A 25,407-nucleotide genomic window follows, 5' to 3' on the forward strand; every position below is an offset into this window, starting at 1 on the left:
TTATTGTTGAATGAATTATGCATGTTTAAAAACCATATGCTGAAAGTTTTTATAATTTAGTACAATATTTAGATTTAAAACGGTACTAATTAATATATAAAATAATAAATATTAATATAAATATTTAATTTAAGTTAATAAACTATATAATTAAGACTGTTAGATTTATCTAGCGAATTCTTCACATATGTACGAATTTATAATCTGTTAAATATATATAGGCCTATATATAAATTTCAAATAAAGTCTATTTTTATTAAATCATGTTAAACCAATTACATAATTTTATAAGGACCAAAAATATTAGAATTAAAAGAAAGTTTTATCGCTTTTAAGTGTTATATAAATAATATTTAGGCATTTATGCAACCTTTTAATTATATTCGATTTGTGATAATTTATGTAAATAATTAAATCTTAAAATTAAAATAATAAAAATTGATGTTATTAATAAGATGAAACATTATTTCGTAATAATTTTTTAATACACTGAGACGTATTAATTTTAAGTTCATTTTTAAACTACGATTTTCAATTGCTTTTAAAAATATTATATAAAAATAATTAATAAAATTTTACAAACAAAAACGTAATATTTAAATGTCATATAATAATATTAAAACTAAAGCAATTGAAAATTGATTTTGATAGACCTGCAGTCCAATCTCTAATAATGGCTATCTCTAAACAGCGGCCATTTTTGATTCTTCAAAGGCCATTTTTTTATGTTACCATTAATGGACGTTGTTCAGAGACATAAACACTTTATTCTATTTAATATTTACGTAATATCAAGAATAAATATTGTGTTTCTAAATGTATTTACTACGTTAACATTTATTAAATATATATGAATAAATATTTAAAATTTTCAGTTATTATATAGAATAATTTTATGAAATATATTTATTAGAATAATACGGTTATATTATTAATATTAAAAACAAATTAATTATGAATTAAACAATAATTGTATGATAGTATTGTAGTAAAATTATATTAATTAAAATTAATTTAATTATAAGATTATTAATATTTTTATTTTGTGGAAAATACACAATCTACATTTAATTATGTAAATTATATATTTTGCTGGCTTATAACAGAAGTTAGATTTTTCTAATCGAAGTATATCGTAGATTTCGTGACATACGTTAACAATCGAAAGCTATAAAGGTTTTAAATTGATACAATAAATGCAATTCGTGTAAATATAAACCAATGAGGAGGATATTTTATGTCTTTTGTCATCAAAACTTAAAGATGTCATTTTATGATTTTTCTCAAGGTTAATTCAATAGCCATTTACTCGAAACTATAATATATGACATCTTTATAAAATATTAAATGTAAAAATATATTAAATCGAAATTTTAATTAATTATATTCCCAATATAATATTCTCGTGGAATTTATACAATATTTTAAAACATACTCGTAAATAATTTATACGGTTTGTTAATAGACCTATAAAGATATTTTAGATGATATAAAATATGTTAAAAATGTTATTATCAACGTTATCAAAAATCTCATAAATCTGAATTGAATGAGCTGTAGAATAAATTACATATATTATTACCGACGAATGTTCGATAGTAATAAACTGTTTATCGAAATTTTGATTTAAATTTGGATAATTTCTTCTTTTATTATATTTGTTAAGCAATATAATAAACAGTGTTTATTTTTATAAATATTCCATTATCGTTTTATACAATATTAAAAGTATTTAGTCCATAAAAAGTAGTTAGAAAATGATATAGGCTTATATTTATTTAATTTACATACATTTCTGTTATCATAAATGCGATTAGAAAAGAGAAAATTTAAAACATTAAATAGAATTAATAATAATTAGCATAAAATGGCGTAATTATTAATAATTAAATAGGATTACTTATTGAGAATTATACCATTTGCTTTTTTAATGAGTTTACTTTTAAGTGTATTGGAGTTTACTATTATAGGCTATATTTTATTTTATTACTATTATGATTTTATTTTATTAAATATCTAAAAAATATTTTAAAAGCTATATTTAATGTAATACTAATAATGAGAAAATGAAGATACAATTATTAAAACACAATGCTTTAAAATATTTTGGAGTTTTTGAAATTTTATTATAATTATTATATAGAAAATAAATCATATTAAATAATTTATGACATTTAAAATGCTACTGTTCATTCAATATCAAAGTCAATATAATATTTTTTTAAATTTCGTTTATCTTATACTTCTAAAAGTAAATAATACTTAGACATTTAAGCAAATTTTAATAAATTTACTTATTAAAATTACTAAATTCATATCAATAGGCCTGAGTATATTTTGTGATTTTGTTTCAGTTCAATATTGAAACAAAATTTTTATTTTTATGTCATACTTTATAATGAATAATTCTTATTTGAATAAGCTTCATGGTATCAGAGTTCTTAACAAATTTATTCAAATCTTTAGATTAACGTCAATTTAAAATATTTTGAACACTGTTTTAAACAAAATGGAGATTGCAATTTTTTCATAAATCGTTTCTTTTTGATAAGGTGTATTCTAAAATTTTCAAATCGTATCCAATAAATTAAAAGATAAAATCTATACATATGGCAGAAAAATACGGACAGAAAATAATTTTTATTGTTCAAAGAAATGTTCAATCATAAAATTTTTTACTTATATTCAATCTTGTATATAAACAGACTTGAAATTCAATTTATTATATCATATTTTATAATTATTATACATTTCTTATTAATAAATAAGTTCTGGTTTGTTATAGAACATTTATATTTAATATAACTTACAGAACATCAAACTTCACAAATGAAATTGTAAATGCTTTCATTGAAATTTGGCTTAAACTTTATTATTAAATATATATATTTTTTTTAATTTTAAATTTAGTTCAGTATAAAATAATCCTACCTAAAGGTATTTTAAATTAATAATTACACTTTAAATGCTTATGACATATAGGCTAGATCATATGGTATTCAGATAGGCTATTATATTATTTTTTTCGGTTTTTCTTCAGACTTACTTATAATGGTGCTTGATATATAGGTTTATAAGAGTGTAAACTTATATAACTTTTTGATAAAAAGCTTATTCCCCTCCCTTATTTTTCTTAAACCAGTAATTCTTGTATGATCACAAAATGAGGACACGAAAATCATTAGCTTAGAAAAACTTCAAGGTCATGCTAATCATTTAATAAACTATAAAATTAAAACTATTTTATGAATTTTTATTTATATATAATAAAAAATTATGTTGACTTTATATAAAATTCAATATTACATAATGTAACTCTGATAATTATAAATTTTATACAAATTTAATGACTAAATTTATATGAACTTATAGTTTCAATTTTATGCTCATTCATGTCCGTAATTACTTTAAAAATATTTACATTTTAATAGAAATCATTCAAGATATTCTTAAAATAGTTTTCTTCAGAAACGTGATTTTGTAACTGTATAACTGATAAAAAAAATTTAACAATAAATATTGCAATTTATACTATTAATTATTATAAACTTTGCATTAAATCGTAATAAAGTTAGGAAATGTAATAATTTAATTAATTATCAAACAATTAATTATTGGCAAACAAATATATAAAGGATACAGCACTGAATAAAGTGAATCTATAGATAGCCTGAGGTCTTAAATCATTAGTTTATTAAAAATAAAAACAGACATAAATTATTTAATTTTAATCATAAAAGATGTTTAATTGCATCCAAAACTTCTAAAATTTAGAAAAAAAATATATAAATAAATAGAAAATTTAAACTAATTTTAACAATTTTTTTATTTGCGGGTAAACGTTAAATTACTGTATTTACTATTACTGTAAATTACAGTATTTAAATGTAATTAAATTGTTCTAAAATGTATTTTATTAATCAAATGAAATATATACATTTATATATATATATATTCCTTTATATTAATTTTATATTATTACAATCAATTAGCAAACATTGCAATTAATAATTAATAAAGNTTATTGTTGAATGAATTATGCATGTTTAAAAACCATATGCTGAAAGTTTTTATAATTTAGTACAATATTTAGATTTAAAACGGTACTAATTAATATATAAAATAATAAATATTAATATAAATATTTAATTTAAGTTAATAAACTATATAATTAAGACTGTTAGATTTATCTAGCGAATTCTTCACATATGTACGAATTTATAATCTGTTAAATATATATAGGCCTATATATAAATTTCAAATAAAGTCTATTTTTATTAAATCATGTTAAACCAATTACATAATTTTATAAGGACCAAAAATATTAGAATTAAAAGAAAGTTTTATCGCTTTTAAGTGTTATATAAATAATATTTAGGCATTTATGCAACCTTTTAATTATATTCGATTTGTGATAATTTATGTAAATAATTAAATCTTAAAATTAAAATAATAAAAATTGATGTTATTAATAAGATGAAACATTATTTCGTAATAATTTTTTAATACACTGAGACGTATTAATTTTAAGTTCATTTTTAAACTACGATTTTCAATTGCTTTTAAAAATATTATATAAAAATAATTAATAAAATTTTACAAACAAAAACGTAATATTTAAATGTCATATAATAATATTAAAACTAAAGCAATTGAAAATTGATTTTGATAGACCTGCAGTCCAATCTCTAATAATGGCTATCTCTAAACAGCGGCCATTTTTGATTCTTCAAAGGCCATTTTTTTATGTTACCATTAATGGACGTTGTTCAGAGACATAAACACTTTATTCTATTTAATATTTACGTAATATCAAGAATAAATATTGTGTTTCTAAATGTATTTACTACGTTAACATTTATTAAATATATATATTTTTTTTAATTTTAAATTTAGTTCAGTATAAAATAATCCTACCTAAAGGTATTTTAAATTAATAATTACACTTTAAATGCTTATGACATATAGGCTAGATCATATGGTATTCAGATAGGCTATTATATTATTTTTTTCGGTTTTTCTTCAGACTTACTTATAATGGTGCTTGATATATAGGTTTATAAGAGTGTAAACTTATATAACTTTTTGATAAAAAGCTTATTCCCCTCCCTTATTTTTCTTAAACCAGTAATTCTTGTATGATCACAAAATGAGGACACGAAAATCATTAGCTTAGAAAAACTTCAAGGTCATGCTAATCATTTAATAAACTATAAAATTAAAACTATTTTATGAATTTTTATTTATATATAATAAAAAATTATGTTGACTTTATATAAAATTCAATATTACATAATGTAACTCTGATAATTATAAATTTTATACAAATTTAATGACTAAATTTATATGAACTTATAGTTTCAATTTTATGCTCATTCATGTCCGTAATTACTTTAAAAATATTTACATTTTAATAGAAATCATTCAAGATATTCTTAAAATAGTTTTCTTCAGAAACGTGATTTTGTAACTGTATAACTGATAAAAAAAATTTAACAATAAATATTGCAATTTATACTATTAATTATTATAAACTTTGCATTAAATCGTAATAAAGTTAGGAAATGTAATAATTTAATTAATTATCAAACAATTAATTATTGGCAAACAAATATATAAAGGATACAGCACTGAATAAAGTGAATCTATAGATAGCCTGAGGTCTTAAATCATTAGTTTATTAAAAATAAAAACAGACATAAATTATTTAATTTTAATCATAAAAGATGTTTAATTGCATCCAAAACTTCTAAAATTTAGAAAAAAAATATATAAATAAATAGAAAATTTAAACTAATTTTAACAATTTTTTTATTTGCGGGTAAACGTTAAATTACTGTATTTACTATTACTGTAAATTACAGTATTTAAATGTAATTAAATTGTTCTAAAATGTATTTTATTAATCAAATGAAATATATACATTTATATATATATATATTCCTTTATATTAATTTTATATTATTACAATCAATTAGCAAACATTGCAATTAATAATTAATAAAGTAATAAATAATTTTAAAAATTATAAACAAGAGTATATATACATATAGACCAATATATTATTGATAACTTAATTAAAATTCAATTTTTAATATATATTAAAGATAAAATTTTTATAAATAAAAACAGGATTAGTTGTGACTGAGCAACTTCAAAACAGAAGATTTTCAAATTAATTTTATGTCCATGTTTTTGTCTGTTACTTAAAATTGATGAGGACGATATTTTAATTTATAATGCAAACTACTCTCATTCATAGTTTTATCAGTTTAGAAATCATCGTAACATGAATTAGTCTTAATTAATCGACACTTTTCAATTAAAAACAGTTAAAAACTATGAAAATAATAATAAATTTAATATTTATGATTAAATATTTGTAAAAATTACATTAAAAACTTTCATTTAAGACTTTGTGTTGCATTTTTTTTTTTATTCTAAAATTAAAATGCTTAGTTAAAATGATTTTAAATCTAAATCAACGAATTTACCAAAAAATCTACAATTTTTAGACGTTTAACAACTAATTATTATATTTTTATTGATTAATATAATGGTTAAAAGACTTAATATAAGATAAATATTTCAAAATATTATATATGACTTTGAAAAATAGTTTATGAAATATTGTTTTAAATATTTTATTAATTTTAATTTTAACTGTGCATAAATTATATAATTATATATATCCAAACTATCTTGATTACAAATTTTAAACTTTATATCATTACTTAAGTAAATTAAAAACTGTAAATATTATTTTCTAATTAATTAATCATTATATAATTTTAATGCATGTAATACTAATATTATTAAACCAATTATAAATTTCCATATAATTAGGCTATAAGTTTAGTCATCTTATCAAAGAATTTATTAAATTATTCTACATAATTTCCATATCTTAATACTCTATCACTTAACGCTTATCTTAAATATATGCAAATATGATAAATTTCTCTTTAAATTTTAGTCTATTAAATATACTAGACTTTGTATAACGTTTTAACGAAATCTGACTTATTTACTTCTTATTTATAATTATTAAAATACTAATTTAAGCTCGAGCATTATTCCTTTATTTTAGATTAATATCATATTAAAATAAATAGAATGTAATGAAGTGTTTTAATCAATAGCCTAGAGTATTGTTTAGATATCGGCCTATATAGCATAATTGTGAAAATTTTTAACTGGATCTGAACGAAGACGGCCTATTTAAATTTCGGTTCGCTCTGTTCTCTTTTTGGAATGTATCCATGAAAAGAATTGATTGTTTAGATGATATAAAATTTTAGCGAACACTTCGTTTCCGAAACAAACGTGATGTTTCCACATTGATTCTCATCGCACGCAACGATTACGTATTCACAAATAACAAGACCCGTTACCAGACCAGCTTTATCGATTCGATTTAATTAGGTATCAACTCAAGCTGGTGACGTGGCTCTGTAAAAGCACTCTGACCTAAAGAGTGTTAGAAATCTGGAATGGTTTGATTATAGATAACTTATGCTGCTTTTTTTTCCCCTTTTTCATTTCTTTNTTGTTGAAGGTATAAAAGCAGCTTTACATTTTCAATAGCCTAGAGTATTGTTTAGATATCGGCCTATATAGCATAATTGTGAAAATTTTTAACTGGATCTGAACGAAGACGGCCTATTTAAATTTCGGTTCGCTCTGTTCTCTTTTTGGAATGTATCCATGAAAAGAATTGATTGTTTAGATGATATAAAATTTTAGCGAACACTTCGTTTCCGAAACAAACGTGATGTTTCCACATTGATTCTCATCGCACGCAACGATTACGTATTCACAAATAACAAGACCCGTTACCAGACCAGCTTTATCGATTCGATTTAATTAGGTATCAACTCAAGCTGGTGACGTGGCTCTGTAAAAGCACTCTGACCTAAAGAGTGTTAGAAATCTGGAATGGTTTGATTATAGATAACTTATGCTGCTTTTTTTTCCCCTTTTTCATTTCTTTCGATTGACAAAAATTACGATACAAATATTAATATATTTTAGAAAAATATATCTTTCTATCAAGAAAACTTTTAAAATTTATCAACAAAACAGAAAATTTTAAAACAATTTTTTTCTATAACTCAGACAGTCAGACATCACTATAGCATTTTAAATATTGTCTGGTTTATGAATATAATTTTGACTGTAAAGACTTTAATCTGATCATTGTATTATTATTATATAAAAACTTACATCTAATCTATTCTGTAGAATATATAGAAATTTTTAAAAAATATTAGCTATATTCTTTAATTTTATTAAATAAAAATGCTATTTGATGTAACTTATTCTAATTATATTAATAATAATAAATTTGTTATATATGCGAGATGTATCTGATCATGTTTTAAGTGCTAACATTATATATTTTATTTACTTATTTATTATATTTTCATATAAATAATTATAGATTCTTGTTTATGTTTATATTAAGAATAAATCATTTTTTAATATCATCTTTATAGAGGAATCAATAATGCAATAATTTTGCGATGAATAATGATTAATCTTTTATAGATCATAAATGAATAAAATTAAATTTTTCTGTATAATAAAAATAAAGTTATTGACATCGATTATTAATTCATAGACTTAATACTGCAATTTAGAACAGTTATATGTTATAGGCCTAGACTCATCTCTTTCCAAACGTGCTCATTACTTGTACAGATTTATCTATTATAATTATACAAATGTCAAATAGTTTGCATAACTTTACTATTAAGTTATATTATTTATAATATAATTAGACATAACATTATTGAGATTAAGTGCTACTACGGTGTATTCATATTAACTTATATAATAGATTATAGATAATACTTGTGTAACTATATATTCTATNGCTCTATAAATTTAAATTTTCATAAAATCTTATATTAGATTTATAGATTAGATAAAATATTAAATTTTTATATTTTTTGAATAATAAACTATGTCAAATCATATTAATTCTAGAATAATTATTGATATAAAAATTATAAAATTTTATATAGGCTAATGTTTCCTTAACAATATCTAAAATATGAAAAATTTCTTTATAGTTTTATAAATAAATGTGTAATAATGCAGAAAGCTTTGATATATAATTTTTCTTTTTAACTTTCTTTAAGATATTTTATCAATAAATTATAACTAGAAAATAAATCATTGATTTCTAATTTTATAATAAAATAAGTTATATTTTGGAAATCAATTTTTAAAATTTTATTACTTTTCTTATAAAAGTTTAGAAATATTATTAATCTATCAACTTATTCAAGTGTTTATAATTTACCTTTTAGTGACAAAATATTCTTAAAAAAATTTAAAATATAAGTCAAGGTATAGACTAAGTGTAGAATAATTCAGTAAAAATATATTTACTGAATATATTTAAGCTATCGTGCTTACCCAGCTCTTACGATTTACTAAGTAAATAATTATCCATTAAATAAACTGGTCTTAAAATCTTATTGATAAAAGACATAAAATTTTATACATAATGATATATCCATAAATCGATTATTGAAGAAACTATATAAAAAATAATTGCATAGTCCTAAATTTTACTTATAAAAATTTACTAAGTCTAGACATAGGTGTGGAGCTCTAAATGAGTTACTAAAAAAAATCTGACTATATTATTTACGATGAAGAAATCTTTTCATATTTCATCATGCTACAAACTATCAAAACTAAATAATATTAAATATATTATAAAAAGTATTTTATCTTTAACTTTATCTGAATAATAATTATCCACGATTTAAAGATTTGATAGCTTAATGCATTTACTATACATCGATAAAGCATTCGCTTTACATATAAATCGAAAAGCCATAAAATTGCATAATCACGGCAAGTTTCTCTTGTTCGTGATTATTATATAAGAATTTTTATTCATGTTAACAGTAGACCTAGAGTTAAAATATTATGTGTGTGAAAATGTTTGATATCGAATGCTGTCAGCATAATAATTTCCCTCTCAATTGAACCATTAAAATAGTTTAAGTGTCATATTACAGTATTTAAGTGTTAACGACATTATTATTCTTAAATGGACAATTTATTGTTAATAAAACTGCTGTCATTCTAGATTTATTTGTTTTGTTTTATTGTTATTCTTGTCAGATAGGCCTAAATGGCACATTAAGAACATCGTACTTATAATAATCTTGCTTCATTAAATAGTTATATGTTCTTTATAGCTACTGGAGTTGTTGAAGGTATAAAAGCAGCTTTACATTTTCATGAATTAACCTGGTAGAAACAAAACGAAACATACGCATTTTCACCTTATTTAAATTTATAATATATCCTTTAATTATAAATTAATATATTCAATATTCTATTCATTATTCCGATCTTCGTTTTTGATTAAATTGCTTTTAACTGAAGGTTAAAAATTGCATTAAAAACGATATTTTGGTTTAGAAAATATTACTAAACAAAACATTCTTACAAGTTGTTTTAAGTTGTATCCATCAAATCCGTGTCGGTTTAAATTGTTTTAAGATATATTTTATAATATTTGTCGTCCTCATTTATGCCATCTTAAATTCGACAAATCCTTCCTTGTTGTTCTTGTCCTTGTTGGAAATTTTTCAAGGCCAAACTTTTAAACGATTCGATTGTACAGTACGTTTCTTAATATATAGAACATAGACGACAATGGTGGAAATTGTTTGTTTCCTTTTTAATAAAAAAAATAATCTTAAGTTAATTAAAATTCAAAATTTTTAATTTTAGAGAAAAGTGAAATAGGTTAATAGAACATTTGAGAACTTTTCAGAAATTCTTGTTTTCTTTTTTTTATTTTGTATGAGTTTTCACGCAAAAATCCTTTGATATTTTGCCAAAAAACTAATTGTAGACTAGCTTAAGTAGCCTACTCTAAATGTACTGATTGAATACTTCGCTAGCTTTTTCAATCGAGATAATTGATTATTCTCTAGTGAAAACGCTTTCGATTATCATAAATTATTCCAGTAAAACAATAGACAATTAATTTATTTTTAATTTCTATAAAGGAGTGTTTATGGACAGAAATTTTAATGAATTCTTTATCGCCTTAACGGATTATTTTTTTAAATATATATATTACAATATACAAGTCTAACATACGAATGATATTTATCTGTAGTTATTTTTATTTGAGATAAGATATAATTTATGCGTAGATTTAGAGCTAAATTATACTAGCTTGTCCTATTTATCTTATATTCTTTATAGATTCACGCCTGTATTTTATATAAAAATTTAAATATCATAAAAATAAACATTTTGGCATAATATATTTAAAATAACCNAATAATAGTAATAGATTAACTTATTTCAGAATTTTGAATAATCCAGATTCAAAATATAAACCAGACCTAATAAGAATATATTATATTCATGATTTGGTTTATATTTTGTAGATCTGTTACATAAGAAATAAATTTATAAAATGTATTCAATTTTAAATCAATAGAGCATCTTACAATCAAGGACATCTTAGAATTGAAGATATACAGTCAGTAGTATTGTGAAAAGTGTCTTATTTATCAAATTAGAAGTTTGAATGATTGACATCTGGCATTACTCAGTTGATGAGAAGTTTACTACATTTTATATTTAATAGTTTGGATGTAAGATATATTTCATCTTCTATATATATATATATATATGATGATGAAATATATATATTTTTATATATATAAATTTAAAAAGAATTATAATATATCTATTACCATTTAAATTTATCTCTCAGTTGTGGAGGCTTAAAGTTTGATTTTGACATAAGAAAAAGCACTCTCATTGGATGTAAATCAAACATTGGTGGTTGAAGTTCTGCTAACTCTATTGCTGTAATTCCAACAGCCCAGATATCACATTGTTGATTATAACCACCCTTCCTTTCAACTGCAGCAACTTCTGGTGCCATCCAATATAAAATTTAATTTTTTTTATGTATTAACGTTATATATGAGATACAAATAGTCTGGAATAACTTGCATTTTCTCTACACGGCTGCGGGCCTAGGGCATTTTTTAAAACACTATTTTATGCAGTAAACAGTTCATCAGATTGACAAATGTATGTTGTCCCGCATATAAAATTACTAACAGAGATTTCTTTCTCTAAACTTGTGCGGTGAATATCTTTTATCTAAAGACGGTTTTTTTTCTTTTTGTTAAGAAACACTCTTGAAATAAGAATGGTAACAAAGAAAGAAGAATAAAAACCGCAAGTCTAAACAATACTGTGTTCTGCCGACCGCGTATCTAATTAGTATTCGTCGACCGGACCATATCCGGACGCGCTACTACAGCCAATTGGTCTGGGAAAAGGGGCTGTCAAGCATTAGGGTATCCTGTCTCTCACCTGCAGGGTCTACAAAGGTGCGTTTCCGTCTGATCCTGTTTTCCCCAATGGTAGGGGGTTGTAAAGCTGCCTAGTTTCGTTTCCTCCCCTGAGGTGGAGATTTTATGAGTTGCGGAAGACAGGCTCGCTAGCTTCACGCAACCGTCACGAGCTTTTTACAATTTTACCGAATAGTGAAATACCAACCAGTGAACATACTTTGAGAGACACCTGGCGGAATATCTTTTATATTTTTTAGTCATAAAAAAAATTTTTAAATTTCACTAAATTGGGCTAACTATTAACAGACGTTTAAAAAATGCGTATCAGTGCGGAATTGGTGATGTTCTACATCTGACAGTGAATGGTAACTAGAAGCAAAACATTTGTAATAATCTAAAAACAAGGCCATTAAGTTACGAGCAACTGCTGTTACGAATCATTGAGGAAAATAGGAAAACTAAACGAAAAACAGAGAAATTTTTATAATACTGCATAACTGACGAATTAAATGTTTAATCCGTACTTAGAACACTAACTGATATCACAATTTTTTTTAAACATTAATAGATTTAATTCCTTTGGGGTAATTCCATTTTAACCTTTTGTTAACTCTTGTTAAAATTCACTTAAAAATTTATAAACTTTAAAAAAACGTTATATAACCTCAATGCTTATAGTAATATTATATTTATATTCGCTTATATTTTATAAAATATATTTTTCCTCTTAAAATAATATATATATATATATATCTTATATTTAGATAACCATAGGCCTTATATATATTTAACTTTTTTTTTCAAACGAAATAATTTATATAATCAGCAGAAACAATTTCTAAAAATCAGACATTTAACGAATTAGAATCAAATAATAAGAGTACTTGTAAGAAATTGCTCTATAAAATTTTATCGCTTAATTAGTCAGTCCATTATAGCACAATGTTTTATAATGATGGAGAAATGCCACCGTACACGCCGTTTCATGCATATAAGAATTTTTAAATGAATTTATTGAAAATAAAGATGTTTGAAAAGATTTTTTTTGACATAAGGAATAAAGAAATATAAATCTATTATATTGTTGTTCGTGAAATTTATTGCAGGCCTTCAGGCCTATTTTACAACCTTCCTTATTACTGTATTATACAAGAGTATATATCATTAAACAACCTTTTAACGACTTTTTACTGTCGAAGCAACAAAAATCAGTAGTGGAGTACTCTGCCGAATTCTTGTAGTTCACAAACAAACCGCCTATTGGCGCTAGTGCAGTAAGAGCGATTCTCTCCCAATCAAATAGGTAACAGTTCTCTAGGGCAACTTAATGCGAAATAGATTTAAAAGATTTTTTTAATGATAAATTATTAATATATTATCCTTTAATGTCTATCAGAAAAATTCATATTCATTATCACTTATAGCTTAAATCAAGACTTATTCATCATTTAAAATGACTTATTTTACATAGAAGCCAAGTTTCAAATGAAAGTTTTAACATAAACAGGCCTACAGTAAAGAGTAAACAGGTCTATATCAAAGAATTATACTCAATGTAAAAAATTATTATTATTACGTAGTAATTTATTTTTTAAGTGAATATTCTTTTTATATTCTAATGGTATTTGAACGATCTTAACAATGACAGGTGAATCTCTTGATAGAATAACAATGAAGACTATATCGTGCATAAGACGGAGTAATTTATGTACTGTATATCTAAAGAACTATCTAGTAATATGTCTGCAATTGTTAATAAATTAAAGCTAAAATCTGCCTGGTCAGTAACCTGAATACGAAGGAAATAAAAATGAAAACTTTTAGTAATTAATTCAAAATATGCATGATTTTTTATGATTTTTCTGCATTCCGTTTATATTCGAATTTAGACTTATATATTAAAGCTAAGCTTAATGCAAAACTCAAATTTGTCTCTTGGTTATCCTTATTAAGCAATTTAGCTGCGGAGAGATTTTTCTATTGTTAGTTTTTCTTGTCGATTGCCGTAAAGACATTCAACAGGACGACATAATAGCTCGTAGTGAAGATAAGCCGAAAATAGGAAAATTATTACAATGACTGGACAATGGCGAAGATAGGGGTCAAGTGAGCCATTGTGTCGTCGATATTGGTCAGACCCTTCTATTGTAAAGCAAACAATTCGGAAGTTTTATTAAAAGAGAACAGACTGCTTACCTGTACAAGCAGGAACGTATGGCGCTGGGGCATGGGTCTCTGTCCCCGCAAATGTACGTAGTGTATATCCATCGGAGTGCGGAAACCCATCCATCGGTGCCCTAGCGCGATCGTCCCCGGTGAAATACGTGACGGATTGCGGTGCGTGCGGTTCCATGTGACCGTGCACTCTACCCGAATACGGAGTGTAGTTACACCACGTCTGCGGTGCAAATGTCTGGCACGTGTCCGCCGGATTAACGGCACTTGGTCCGGCAGAAGGGATGTCATAAGTGTTCGACCAAAATTTCAAAGGTGGAGGTTTTCTTTCGGCTGCGACTCGCGCTGCAGCAGCAGCCGCGTGTTCGTTATAGTAGTAACTTGGTGGCATTGTGTCCCTCACATTGCACAAAGTCTGGTTGTATTGCGTATAGCTGTCGAAAGTAGCAGCGGGATGATTATCCGGAGCCGGGTAGCCCCACGGTTGAGTTCCATGTCCGTGCCGTATGACCCCGGCAGCGGTGTCGGCTCCGCCGCACTCTGGATGCCCGTACGTTACAGCCAGGCTGGTAGTAGTTACTCTCTTGGCTGGTATGTGAAGTGGTCCAGTCTGGAGAGCCGGTTGACTCGCTGCTGGCGGCGGTGGTGGAGGCAAGGCGTCTACACTAGAACGGCTGTTCGACGTTTCCTCGTATAGGGCACCGTTCATCATCCTCGGCTTCCCCGCTTTCCGTCGTCAACCTACGACATAGAAACAAAAAACACTAAGTTTATATCACGTGATCTACTGACGTCACAAAACTTTCGGAAATCGAAAGGTCGGATTTTAATCTCCGACTACCCCTAGACCGTTCGCGCCACCCACGTTTCATCGGTCCACCGCAAATCTACCGTGTCACCTGCGGCGCTTTTGCATTGGACCCCATTAGATTCGGTAGTGTCACATGATCTCTCAGAATGCCGGGCTCGGATCCCTTCACCCACAGCCGCTAATTTAGATTGTTTTCTCTTCGAAACCATTATGCCATTATTAAGAGCTCTCGGCACATACTATTTCATAAACTGACCATTAACTGTCGTCATAAAAACAGCTAGACCACACAAATGAATATCATTTTAAGTACATGAAATAAATGACAACAATTACCATGACAACTATTCCTTCTTAACCGACGGCTTCACACATCGGGACTTCGGGCCTGCTAGCACTTCCAATGAAATAAAGTCCAACCAGTGAATTGGACAACATGAAAAAATATTAGAAGGATCTCACGAACCCGATACTTTAAGCAACGTGTTGTCTTCGCCCAACTACAACACAACTAGCAAGCACGAGGTCTAGAACTACCCTCTTCACTTCTCCCAGACGTCACCGTTTGTTGAGCGCACCGAACGTCAGCTAGTGGCGTCTGTTAGCTGGTGAGCTCCACGATCGGTGGACTTGAGCCACCACTTAGCTCGACTGCTTCCATCTGGTGGCATTCCACTCAACCATTATTCTAGTACCGACAAAAAACCTTGATATTTCTTAATGCAAAACTGCCTTATCTACGTCCACTTATAGTTAACATTTATTCAATTTCGGTTAATATATTATCTAATATCAGTTAACAATAGCTTAAATGATATGTAATAATATCAATAACTTTTTAAAATTGAGCATTAGTTTACAAAAATGTAAGTTATTTTGTTACTATTGGAAAATTATAAAGTATAATAAAAATAACCAATAAATAATTTATTCTAAAATGTTTTGCAGTTTAAGTTTTAGGAGCTTAATTCTTTTACAAACAAAAAAACAATACGGAAAACACTAGGTTTGAATTTATGATTTTATAAGCTTATAAAATTCTGTTTTATAAATTATAAAATTTTAAATTTATAATATAAAATTTAAATTTTATTACTGGTCTAAATTATACTAAAATTTATCATTCTTCTGTTTGGCAAGCACTATTTGGCATATTATTAACATTTTGTTACATTTCGCCTATCCAACATAAGTTATAATTTATTGGTCAAAAGAAACTCTACGCAATCTAATAATCACATAGGCCTATATAATATATAATTTATATTTACTTAAGAACTTTGTTAAAATACTTTAATAAGAAAATAGATCATTTTAAAAAATTTTTAAATAAAAGTTAATTATTTCTTATTTTACAAAATTATAATAATCATTTTGATTTACTTAAAAGCTCTATAAATTTAAATTTTCATAAAATCTTATATTAGATTTATAGATTAGATAAAATATTAAATTTTTATATTTTTTGAATAATAAACTATGTCAAATCATATTAATTCTAGAATAATTATTGATATAAAAATTATAAAATTTTATATAGGCTAATGTTTCCTTAACAATATCTAAAATATGAAAAATTTCTTTATAGTTTTATAAATAAATGTGTAATAATGCAGAAAGCTTTGATATATAATTTTTCTTTTTAACTTTCTTTAAGATATTTTATCAATAAATTATAACTAGAAAATAAATCATTGATTTCTAATTTTATAATAAAATAAGTTATATTTTGGAAATCAATTTTTAAAATTTTATTACTTTTCTTATAAAAGTTTAGAAATATTATTAATCTATCAACTTATTCAAGTGTTTATAATTTACNTGTTTATGTTTATATTAAGAATAAATCATTTTTTAATATCATCTTTATAGAGGAATCAATAATGCAATAATTTTGCGATGAATAATGATTAATCTTTTATAGATCATAAATGAATAAAATTAAATTTTTCTGTATAATAAAAATAAAGTTATTGACATCGATTATTAATTCATAGACTTAATACTGCAATTTAGAACAGTTATATGTTATAGGCCTAGACTCATCTCTTTCCAAACGTGCTCATTACTTGTACAGATTTATCTATTATAATTATACAAATGTCAAATAGTTTGCATAACTTTACTATTAAGTTATATTATTTATAATATAATTAGACATAACATTATTGAGATTAAGTGCTACTACGGTGTATTCATATTAACTTATATATACTAAGACAGAGCTGTTTTTTCTATACCAGATAATATTTTAAAGAAGCTACTAGCAACAGTGCATTTTCCGTAATTAAAAAAAAAAGTGAAAATTAATCATCCATAGTAAAAACACCGTTAGTGCTCTACACTTTCGACTTATGATCAACTTGTCAAGCAAGTAGATACAGGTAACAGCAGATTCTTTATGACTACTCAGTATTATATTCCGTTATTTATTACAGGTGTCAAGCGATGGTTTTATCTGCGTATTATTTAATGTTTTATTTACTATTAGGCTATTTATCACGGTGTAATTCTCCGCCACTTATTAAAAGAGATTTTATCGTTCTTTTTATGACTTGATGTTAGCCTTGTATATATATCTCTCTCTCAACCCACTGAACGACTTGTTAAGCTCAACATTGCCGACACTTCATTGCTATGCTACACACGTTTGGGAGCGGGAAAGACTAGGTTGTTCCAGACGTAAGAATAAAGCAGCTGCCGTGATGCGATTCAGAAATAACCCAGGTTCTAGTAAACGAATGAAATCTGCGATAAAAAATACTCACGTATTTTATATCTTTATATAATAATATTTAATGCCGAATATTTTTATAGTGGTTCAAAATCTTTTAATCTTTCTAGAATAAGAATGGTCTTCTTTGAATAGCGTAAAAAACATTTTAAAAATTTAAAATTAATTCTTTGCATACAAAATATTAAAAATTAATTTTAAAAATAATTACTAATTTTTTTATTTTAAGAGTTCGAATCATATTTATTTTAACCATTTCCAATACAAACACTGCCCTCTAGTGACAAGAAATGGTAAAATTTAATCGTAAAAACTAGCAACGAATAAGGTTATGCTTCTGCGTCGTTCCACTGTTTCATTGGCTGAAGGCCAACGACATCGATAGGAAACCTTGTCTCATTGGTGGTAGATAAACAGACGGACTGTCAGAGGAGGCGAAGTCTTTCACAGCACAACCTAGTCATATTTTAATACAATATAAATTTTTCTCCCTTTACATTTTTAATTTTATAATAAAATCCGAGAATTTAGACAACCGAAAATTATTTAAAAATTAAATAGTTTACAATTATGAGTTATAATTTTATGTTATACAATAATTTATATAATTTTACATATTTTTAACATGACAAATTGTACTAAAATCCTCATTTCTCTTTTTCGATTAATTATTATAAGATTAGTACTATTTAAATATTTTATAATAAAAATAAAATTTAATTATAGATTTTTATTATATTTATTAATTTATTCTATTGTGTTTAATTGATTTTAATTCTCTTATTCCTAGATTTTTTTTACAATTTGATTTCTAAGAATTTAAATAAGAAGTAAATATCTTTAATATTCGGATAATATTCTAAACACGCTAATAATTACATTATAAAATAATAAAATAACTTAAGAAATGTAAGTTCCTCTCTATAAATAGTCTATTTATTTAAATGTATTTATAGTTATTTACAAAAATGAGTATGTTCAAGTACACATTGCATATAAGTATATGCAACAAGACTTTTACATTAAAATTTATGGCTAATTTACTTTAGATATAATTGTAGACCAATAAATATTTTACAACTACACAAAAAAGTACGTGAAACTTCGAGTGCGCACTATGTTTACACACGAAAATCAATTAGAGTGTTATAATTTTTGTAATTAATTTATTGAGAATTCATATACTTTTATTTAAATTGTTAGAGAAAACTAATATATGTAATAAATCATGAATCGTTACATAATTCAACTGCTTTGATTAAAGCACAAGATCTATAAAAATAATTTTATTAGGGCGGGGTGCTAATTTAATAATAATATAAGTTACATATACAAATTTTACTTCTGTTAACAAAGTTATATCAGAAAAAAGTTAAATTGTTTAGAAAATTGCAAATCTAATTTTATTCATTATAAAAATTTTATTTTGATTGTAAACGAAAATCAAAACTCTTAACTTATTAATAGTCTATAATTCAATAATTAACAAATTGATAAATTATTTATCAATGTAGTTTTAATTATATAAAACTAATTAATTTTACTAGAGACTGAAATACCTTTTATGATTTTAAATATTAAGTGCATACTTATTAAGTTTTTATTAAAAACTCAATTGTATTAAATAATTATTTTTATTTTTATTTTCATAAAAATGCACGTATTTAAACTACTCTACAGTAATTTAATGCAATTAAATTTTCTGACATGTATCTTATATAGGCTATATAAAACTAAGATTTACAATGATCAATAAATCCTATCTAATAAGATGATAACTATAAAATTCTATAAATTTTTTCTAATGACCAATTATTTTTATTATACGCAAGAGTTATCTAAGCACCAAATTCTAAATATTTTCTCATTAGAGAATTATAGAGAATCATTTTTGTTATCATTCTTTCGTAATGTCTGTACTGAAATTTAAAATACAAAATACTTTTGTTCTGTAGAACCGAATACAAAAGAATTGTTTTTGAGTTTTTTTTTTTTTTTTCTTTTTTAGATTTCTTCTTCCGGAACGAAAACGAAGACTTTAACCAGGACGTCAAATTATCAACAAAAGAAATGGAATTTTACGAACGTGACTCATTCAGGTCAAAACGTCGTTGTCATCAATAATTTCGCCAATCAGGACAGAGATGGGAGGGAATACACAATGGGCGGGATTTTTTACACGGCACTAACAAGCTGATTATAAAGACAGCTTTAAAATTACAATTTTATTAATTAAATTTTTAATAATATAATTTAATTGAAATCTTTTTATTTATACATTTTTTAAAATTTTATATCAATGATTTTTAATAAAGAAGTTTATAAATTTATTTTTCTTAGAACATTTTATTGCATATTTTATTTATTATATTTATGACAGTTAATCTTAAAAATTATTAAAATTGATTAGATTTAAGTTTTATTAAAGCTTGTAAAATATCTTTTATACATTGACCATATTATCAATATATAGTATAAAGTCTACAGTCGACTTTATACTATATATTGATAATATGGTCAATGTATTATCAATATAGGCTATAGTAAATAAACTATGAAGATTAATAGCCTATTGCAGGTGAACAACTTAGAATCAGATTTTAAGCTGAAGTTTGATGTAGAATAAGTCTAATTTGTAAAAATGTCTGAGATTTGTCTTTATTTTTTTTTAAATTTTTTATTAAGTTACATTTCAATCTGGATTTACAAAGAGGAAAATAAAGTGTAGTCTTCCTCGAACGAAAATCGAAACCGGATTGCTTTTTTGAAAAGACCTAAGAGAGAGTTACTTAGGACTGATATAACAGATTTATTCCAAAAATGACTCAAAGATAGTTATACGAATATTTGAATATAAATATTCTATACGAAATTAAACTGTACAGATCTATATGCAAACAGATATAGGCTAATTAATTATAACTTAATTCAAATTAAGTTAAACAAAATGTACAGTACTATTATTAAAAGTTTTCTTGCTGTTTTAATTAAATTTATAGCCTAATTCTGTGATAAAATAGACCCTTGTAGGAAATTGGAAAATTTTTTAAAAAATTTATTCAAAGGAAATATTTTATATTATTTAAATTTTAAAGAACTTTCTAAATTTTAAATAAGAAAGTTTCTAAACTTTTAACCTTGTCTTTCACTACAAACTACTTAAGCAATTGTTATTAAGTTGTTAGAATAAATTGAATAAAGTAATTTATATAAAATAAGAGAAACACACACAAGCTTTTAAATTGATCTGTTGAAATAATAAACAATTTAAATTAAAACTAATAATATAAGCTGTTTAAAATTTATAATCGCTGAAGATGAAATATTCCAAAAATAAAAATAAGAACAAACTTAAATTTAAACAAGGATAAATTTTGTTTTTGGTCATTTTAATACTGTTTACGTTTAGGCTATATATTTTACTTTTTCTAGAATATCTAGAGATGGCTTATTAGACTTACAGTCCAAATTATTAAGTTGACTTTATAAAATTTAAAGATTAAATTGTAAATTGTTTAATTTAATTCTAAATACGACAAAAATGTCTTTTCATATAGAATAGATCAACGAGTAAAACTTTGGTATGCTCAATAAATTATATTAAAATATGAATAAATTGTTTTAGATTTTCTGTATAATTTTCTGATTAAGTGTGTATTTTAACAAAAATTTACAATTTATACAACTTTTTAAAGAATTTCTTTTAATTCGCCAGTTTTCACTTTTAAATATTTTAACATTAAGAGATATTTAACTAGTCTTAATCTAAATTTTATGATATTTAATGTTTAGGACAAAATCGTCCAAGATGATCCGTAAATTTATGAAAATTTATCTGTTGTATAAATGTAATGAAAAACATTTGATTATTAGTTTAAAGGTGTTGATTGCAAGATAAGCATATTTTATCGATAGCTTGAATGTTTAAATCTTTGTTAAATTAGAATTCATTAAGTATGATTTAATAATTAAGATAAATACTTCAAATTTTTAAGAAAGTTATTATTTAATAAAGATATTCCAATATATTATTTATTATTTCTAATAAAAAATATCAATATATTTTAAAATGTTAAATAATAAATTATTAAATTGAACTTTTATACAATTTTATTTCTCAATTGATCTATCTTAATATGTAACGCATAAGACTTGAATCAAAATAATTTTGAAAATTATTTATAAATTTATTTATTTTTATAACTTTTCAAAGCAGTCCTATCTTACATTTTAAATATATTCTTTTAAAAAATAATAATATATGTAAGTATAATTTTAATAAATTAATTTAGTATAGACATCTAAACTTGAATATTTATAATTTCATAATGTGCTGTACTTAAAAAAAAACTTTTTAAAATTTTGAATGTATCATATCTATGTATTAATCTATCAATTATTCATTATAATAAAATAATTTAATTACTTTCTATTTTTTTAAAAATAGTCTTTAATTTAATTTATATTTTAGGTCTGTTGGATAAGCCGCAAGAGTATTTTATGAATTATTTTAAAAATAGAAGAAAATACTTGTCGAACATAATTCAATTGTTAATAAAATTACTTTTATTCACTTCAACTTTCGATTATTTTTAAATAACTGGGCACATTATATTATATTATCTACTAATAAATGTTATCAACAGATTCTCAGAAAAATATTTTTATTCTGAGAATCATCTTTAAACGAATCAATACCAACAAACTTGTTAGCCAATGGCGTGTTTCATTTCTCGCTAACAATTCTTATTCGTCCTTGGTTTTTGAACAAAGTTTCGTTTCGGACTAGTGATCATGCGACTTGCCTCGCATGTCAGCTAGCACCACGCCTACATTGCTGGATTCGATTTCCTGGAATGTTGCATTGTCATAGGACTATGGACCTTGGACAGTACAATCGACCAATGAGATACTGACAAGGCGTAACATGTTATTATCTTTTTTTGACAAGTGTATTGTGATGGGAGACGAAATAGTCATTTTTCCTTTAATATTTTCTTTTGTTATCTTTCTCCGTTTGCATTTCCTACATCCAGAATATCTAATTTTGAATCTAATTTACAGATTATCACTTTTGGTGAAAATTTGTAAACATTTTTAAAATAAATTTTTTATTCAATTTAAATAATTTCAACAATAAACATTAGTATAATATGAATATTTATTAATTTAGTTTATGGATAATTCTAATTTTAAATAAAAAATTGATACGAATTGGTTTATATACTATATATCGTCTATATAAGCCGATAGATTACAACATCTTTCTAGATCTAAAATATAAATCGTATAGGCCTATAGACAAAATATAATTTAAAAAAATTAAAATAATACAGTAAATATAATTTATAGATTTCGTACTATATATTAATTAATGAAATTTAAAATTTATTTGTATTAAAACTGTACCAGTATTAAAATAAAGCGCAGTAATTACAAATTAATGTTTTCTTCCCTTAAAACAATAATTTATTTATCAGTAATATCCACATAATCTGTAATTAGTCTATATATAAGAAGCTTTAGGGTTATTTCAATAAGTTTAGTTTACTTTCATAAAATATTTAACCAGAAGCAAAATACTTCCGAATGTTGTGCAATTAAAATGTTTATTTATGGTTACGTCGGTTCAAGAATATAAGTTTCATAACAGTTAAATACATTAAACAGTATTTTAGAAATTCTAGTTCTTTATATAGGCTAGAAATGACGTTTTCTAAATATAATTCATTCATACTATTACTATTACATAAAATAATTTTAATTGATTGAATCCTATTAAATCTTATAAACATGCCTTACTCTTATTATTTCGGTTGTTTTTCTTTTTGAACATAAATGATCTAACAGATTTATTTATTCTCTCGACCAAAAATAACTTAAAACATTTTTTTAAATGAATTATTTTATTTCAATACGATAAAAACACTCCAGGTTAAACTATTTAATTGGTTAAAAAAACTAGTGATAACTTTGATTATTTTATGGCCAAATGTGTATTCCAGAGAAAAACTCAACTAATTTTAATAAATCTAATTCTTATCTTTGACAATCACTAGCCCTTTATTTTTTTAATAATATTTTTATTCTGTTTTAGTATATTATAACCAAAATTTTCGTACGAAACGTTAAGGTATCTTTATCTTATAAAAACACAGGGTCTATCATTTGTTAAATTCTTAAATTCTGAAATAAAATTATATAAAGTTAGGCTATATAAACATCAATATCCTAGTATTAGTGAAAGTGAAACGAATTTTTAAATAAGTTTATAAAACTATCATACACAGATTCATATAAGTTATAAGCATATTATTTATTTTTACTTAAAAAAATTATCACACATTATAGTTTAAATATTTAAATTATATTCTCGCAATTAAACAGATAGCCTAAAGACATACTAGAAGTAACCTTATACTTAAAAATGTATTTACTAATATAATAAATTTTTTCAATGATTATTACTTATTTCGTTGATTTGTAGGAAAGTGGATTTAAAAATTTATTTATGAAATTATCTAAAAAATTTTTCAAAATTATTGATTGAAAAATGTCTGAAATATGTATATCAAATAAATTATTTTTCCGATAGATCACACTTAATAAGAAAAGAAGAAAACTGGTATGTAGATATGCCTGCATAGCAAAACTGCTATTAACTGTGTAAATAAATAAAAGTTAAAGGCTAAACTATAGCTATATCTTAACTGAATTAACTGTTTACAATCATAACTCCCATAAAAATTTTCACTAGCTTTGAATTCAATAATTCGATACTAAAAGTATTTAATTTAGTTTTTAAAATATTATAGCCTTTATAAATAAATAGCTTTATTATAATTCATAAGATTATATATGATTTGTCTAAGGAGAATTGTTACAGATTATGATAATAATAAAAGTTCTAAACTTCACATTTTTTGTAAGAAAGCTCACGAATTGCGGTGTCGATTAAAGACGAAAAGTGTTTTTTCCATAAGTCTGACGTTAAAACAATATTTACTTTCTATAACTACAGTATTTTCAAAACTTTATAGCACAGTACAAGACTGATACAATCTGATTTGTTCTTATATTAAGTAATTGTACGAGAACTACTATAGTTGAAATTATATTGTTATTAAAACTAACATGTTATATAATTTGTATCTTAAATTCTATGTGAATTGTTCCTTAATACAATAAAAGTTTATTGAAATTTATTTCATAGGTAAAAAGAGAATTAAAATCATAATAAAATATGAGGCCTAAAAGTTTTCAAGCATATAAACTTATTCTAATGTATTATTCTCAAAGATTATTTATAATTTATTGTATAAAAC

The 25,407-nt window shown here is 24.2% G+C and overlaps 1 protein-coding gene across 2 annotated transcripts in view; it reads right to left on the reverse strand.

Annotated features, from left to right (window-relative positions):
* The window catches only part of LOC111623152 (homeobox protein Hox-D9-like), a 150,701-nt gene that overhangs the window by 3,043 nt on the left and 122,251 nt on the right, over nt 1-25,407 (reverse strand). For both annotated transcript variants that reach the window (XM_023365632.1, XM_023365636.1), the window contains 2 exons: nt 14,559-15,278; nt 13,536-13,685 (listed from right to left, as the gene is read on the reverse strand). In XM_023365632.1, coding sequence (XP_023221400.1) covers nt 13,536-13,685; nt 14,559-15,249 — 841 coding nt within the window. In that variant the 5' untranslated portion in view covers nt 15,250-15,278. The remainder of the gene's footprint in view (nt 1-13,535; nt 13,686-14,558; nt 15,279-25,407) is intronic.

The sequence above is a fragment of the Centruroides sculpturatus genome, unplaced genomic scaffold (genome assembly GCF_000671375.1).
Source record: "Centruroides sculpturatus isolate CEXI.00-Female unplaced genomic scaffold, Cexi_2.0 scaffold144, whole genome shotgun sequence".
Classification (NCBI taxonomy): Eukaryota; Metazoa; Arthropoda; class Arachnida; order Scorpiones; family Buthidae; genus Centruroides; species Centruroides sculpturatus.